The following is a 3,998-nucleotide window of genomic DNA, read 5'->3' on the forward strand; positions in this document are numbered from 1 at the left end:
GTTCTGATTCGATAGTAACCTTGATATTAGCATGGACTGAACTGAAACTGCTTGGTACGTTTGTTGTGCTGATGGTTTCATCGACAAGAACGAATATGTCATCTACGTAGTGGCGATATAATCCTAACCGTCCAATGAGTGCATCTAATATTTGAGTCTCTAGCTTGGTCATGAAAAAATCTGCCAATAGGGGACCTAGAGGAAACCCCATCGCGTCCCAGTCCTTCTGTCGATAAATTTGATTGTTGAAGGCACAAAGGAGCAGGAGTTTCTTAGGATCCGAAGTGGGAATTCCAATATCCTTACCGTTGCACTCAATCAAGTCACAAACGTAGTCTATTGTCTCGGTGAGTGGTATGTTGGTAAACAATGACTCGACGTCCGGGGAGAACGTGGAGTGTTTATCAAACTTCAACTCTCTAATCTGATGGACGAAATCAAAACTCTCTTAAGCTGTGTCGACACTTCTCTCCTGATTGGTTCTAACAGACTGACCAACCATTTGGCCAGAGCATGATAAGGAGAATTAGGCATATCGAGGATGGGCCTGAAAGGTAGGCCGGGTCTGTGCACTTTCGGGAGACCATAGCGCCGAGAGATTGTTGTGCCAGTGGGGCGGATACGCTTGGTGTCAATGCTTCCGGATTGTTTAAGGCGTCTTAGTATTTTGGACACCGCTTTTTCAAGCACGTGCGTCTTGTCTTTCTCGGACTCCATTTTCCTAAATTTGGATCTGTCTGAGAGGATGGTAGTCATCTTATCAATGTAGTCGGATTTATTCATCAAGACCATTCCCGAACCTTTATCTGGCTTGGATAGTAAAACTTGGTCGTTTAGCTGTAAACGTTTCAGAGCCTCGAAAAGTTCCTCTGTTAAAAGTCGTTTGGGTCTGGGTTTGTAGCTGAGGTACTTGTAACATGAATTGACTAGCGTCGATTTCAGTTGTTCTACACTCAGTTCAGAGGAAGGTACTAGCACTGAAAGCTGGTCATATGATTCTCAAATTAGACTTCAAGCTCTAGATGACAGTTTCTACGACTGGGACAACAAAATTTTGGACCTAGTGACTACGCCTCCAAAAGAGTGGTGTTCAGCATTAACGAAGAAAAATTGTGCACGTACCTTTCGGGTATTAGTGAACTAACTATTTTCGGAATTACTCAAACGGCTCTCCTAAAATCTGTGTGAATGAATAAACAAAACAAATAATAAAAAAATTGGTACTTTCGGTGACACTCATTTGTCCGATTGTTGCACCGCACTGCAAACACACAGCAAAGTATCCTGTTCAGGGACCACAAATAGATCCTCAATCACTTCGTTCCTTCTAGAGATTGAAGAGCTGATGACTCGTGAGTTTTTTATTGAACAATTTGTGACTTTTCTTGTCCCGAGCTTATATTACACGCATGTTTCACAAGAACTGTGAAATGAGGATTCATGAGATAGGAATGACTAACTGGGACTCCCGATCAGTCAGGTAATTCCAGGTGGTTGTGGTGCACAGTTTACACTTTTTCAAGTTACAAGAGATCAATTCTCTATTCACTCCACAGGAAGGCGTCTTTTTTTACATCATCAAACTACTGGCTTCATGCCGCCACCAGGACTACGTCGTCCACAAAAGTAGTCCAGAACCCGGTGCTCTTTTTCGGGCGGACTGGAAGAAGTCCGAGTTATTCCTGCTTGAAGTGCAAGATTATGTCAAATTAAAATAATTATATTCAAAATCTAAGATAACTGAGATGCATTTTATACGCCGTGTATACAAGTGACTTGGCTTCGAATTCGGCAAGCTACAAAAAACATTCTTTGTTTCAGAGAATCAATTAATTGAAGCCCAATGTAAGAGGGAATGAACTTTTCACGAACACTTTTCTGAGGCAGAACCATTCCGCCTCACCTTTCCTTAAATGTTCTACTTCAACCTCACAAATCAAACCCAATTATGACTAGATTTTTTCATTCTTTTTAAATGGAAACACCCGCTTCAAATCCGGACGAACGTTGTGAAAAACTTTGTTCATAAATCAAAAGTAAATAAGACATTTGAATTTTTATAGCCCCGCACATTTTTTAGCTGATTAGTGACTAAAAAGCACATGTTATTAAAGGCAGACAGGAGAATAATCGCTGTTTTTTCACCGATGAACGAAACAGTATATAGTACATTTATCTTTCCACCCATATATGGATAGGTTGTACGTACTCCCGACTAAAAACTCCAAAAGGTTGTTTGCTTGGCCTTAGAAGAGAAAAGGCAACCGTTTGCCAGGTATGATGTCGATTGGTCACTGCCATGCTCTTCGTACAGCAAAAAGTATTTGGGAGAGTGGATAACTAAATAGCCAGTTTAACGTAAATCCTTTGGGGAATCACTTGATTGTTTTTTATCCACGGCCCCTTTTTTGTCCAGTTCGATCAGTTTTTTGGGAAATCAAATAGATTGTCTTTAGTTGGCAAGTGATCAGATGGTTGTTGATCTGTTCGCCGAGGTTGCCAATTGATTTGCAAACGTTTCGTCACCATTCGACGAGACATCTTCAGTGAACTGTTGATGTGTGCACTGAACATGTCTCAGGTTACAGCGCAAAGGTTGCTCTTTGTAAACTATGTAGCCGCAGGCACGAAGAGAGGGACTACCCAACCAACAGCGCACTGAAGATGTCTCCTCGAGGAAACGTCTGCAAATCAATTGCCGACCTCGGCGAACAGATCAACAGCCACCTGATCAATTACCAACTAATGCACCCGAGCTACCAATATTCCGGCACACGCTCTTCTTAGCAAAAGAACTCTTTTGATAATATATGGACGGCATTTCGCGGCAAACCAAACTTCGTTTTTTCGAGGGAGGTGTTACCTAAAAACCGCAATTCATGTGTTTTCAACTCGAACAAAACGTTCGATTAATATAGTGATTCTGGCGTCCTCTGTCATAGTAGAACAGAACAATTGTCTTTCCTGTGGGAGTATCCTCCGAGTACGTTGACTATTTAAAACGAAAACAAAATGCTAGCTAGAGACTCAAAACGCCTTCTCCTGTAAAACGGTTTTGCAACAAAACAAGTGAATTTAATTTTTACGAAAACATTAATTTTCCTATCACATTCCCCCAAAGTTTCAACTTTTATCTCTTAATTTAGTCACGATAGGTTTCTGCAAAAAAATTGCTGCACAGTTGACCATTTTTCCTGGAATACTGAAACTCCCGCTACCCCCACTGAATAATCTTGCGAACTTTTTCGGCTTCTAATCTTTGGTTGCACAACATTCAGCTCGGAAAAAAAAACAGAAAAGGATGTTTTCAGTCAATTGGAAAAGGTTTGGAACCGGTTGAGAAGTCATCGTTTCAGAAGAGCTTGATAAACAATCGGTAGTTTCTATTTGAGCAGCTTCATCAGTTCAAGCGAACAGGTCACTAAATTGGCCAGATTATAAGATAGACGGGGAACCAATCAGTTGGTCCTCTACAAACTAGATCAGTGTTGAGTTTCAATTAACGGCTCTTGTCAGCTAGTGTGGGTGCCAAAATGTTGAATTGATGGGTTGGAGGGGTTCCAAATTATGTTGTGTTCCAAATTAGTTCCCGATCGCTTTTCGTTCCTTAATCTTCCACTTCAGCGTGCTTCACTTGATGATTAGCCTCGATTGCCACCGTGGGGTTGTGAGTGTTTCGACAATTTAGTTTGAGGGGGTTGAGGTCAAGTGGATTTCAGATGATGACCACTCTTCCTCCTGATGACCGCACATCAAAACGTGTCAGCTCGAGTGACCCAAGACCGTTCTGCACACGCTAGCCAGTTCCACGCCTTCCATTCTGTTAACACCGGGATGCTCGGCGATTTCTACCGCCTCGACGATCAGTCTGTGTGAGGTGGATCGTAGTCCTCGTCTCAAAACCTCAACATTTTCTAAGTCTATTTTGTGTCCCGTGTCCAGTGGGTGTTCCGCAATTGCCGATTCGTCAATTAACGCTTGATATTCATCTGCGTTTC

The 3,998-nt window shown here is 42.0% G+C and overlaps 1 protein-coding gene across 1 annotated transcript in view; it reads right to left on the reverse strand.

Annotated features, from left to right (window-relative positions):
* T265_09238 (hypothetical protein) overlaps positions 1 to 3,753 on the reverse strand; it is a gene marked incomplete at both ends in the record, with an annotated part of 9,011 nt that extends 5,258 nt beyond the window's left edge. Inside the window, 3 exons of the mRNA XM_009175263.1 lie at positions 207 to 419; positions 2,517 to 2,684; positions 3,731 to 3,753. Coding sequence (XP_009173527.1) covers positions 207 to 419; positions 2,517 to 2,684; positions 3,731 to 3,753 — 404 coding nt within the window. The remainder of the gene's footprint in view (positions 1 to 206; positions 420 to 2,516; positions 2,685 to 3,730) is intronic.
* Positions 3,754 to 3,998: the final 245 nt, after the last annotated feature.

Source organism: Opisthorchis viverrini, assembly GCF_000715545.1.
Source record: "Opisthorchis viverrini unplaced genomic scaffold opera_v5_264, whole genome shotgun sequence".
Taxonomy (NCBI): domain Eukaryota; kingdom Metazoa; phylum Platyhelminthes; class Trematoda; order Opisthorchiida; family Opisthorchiidae; genus Opisthorchis; species Opisthorchis viverrini.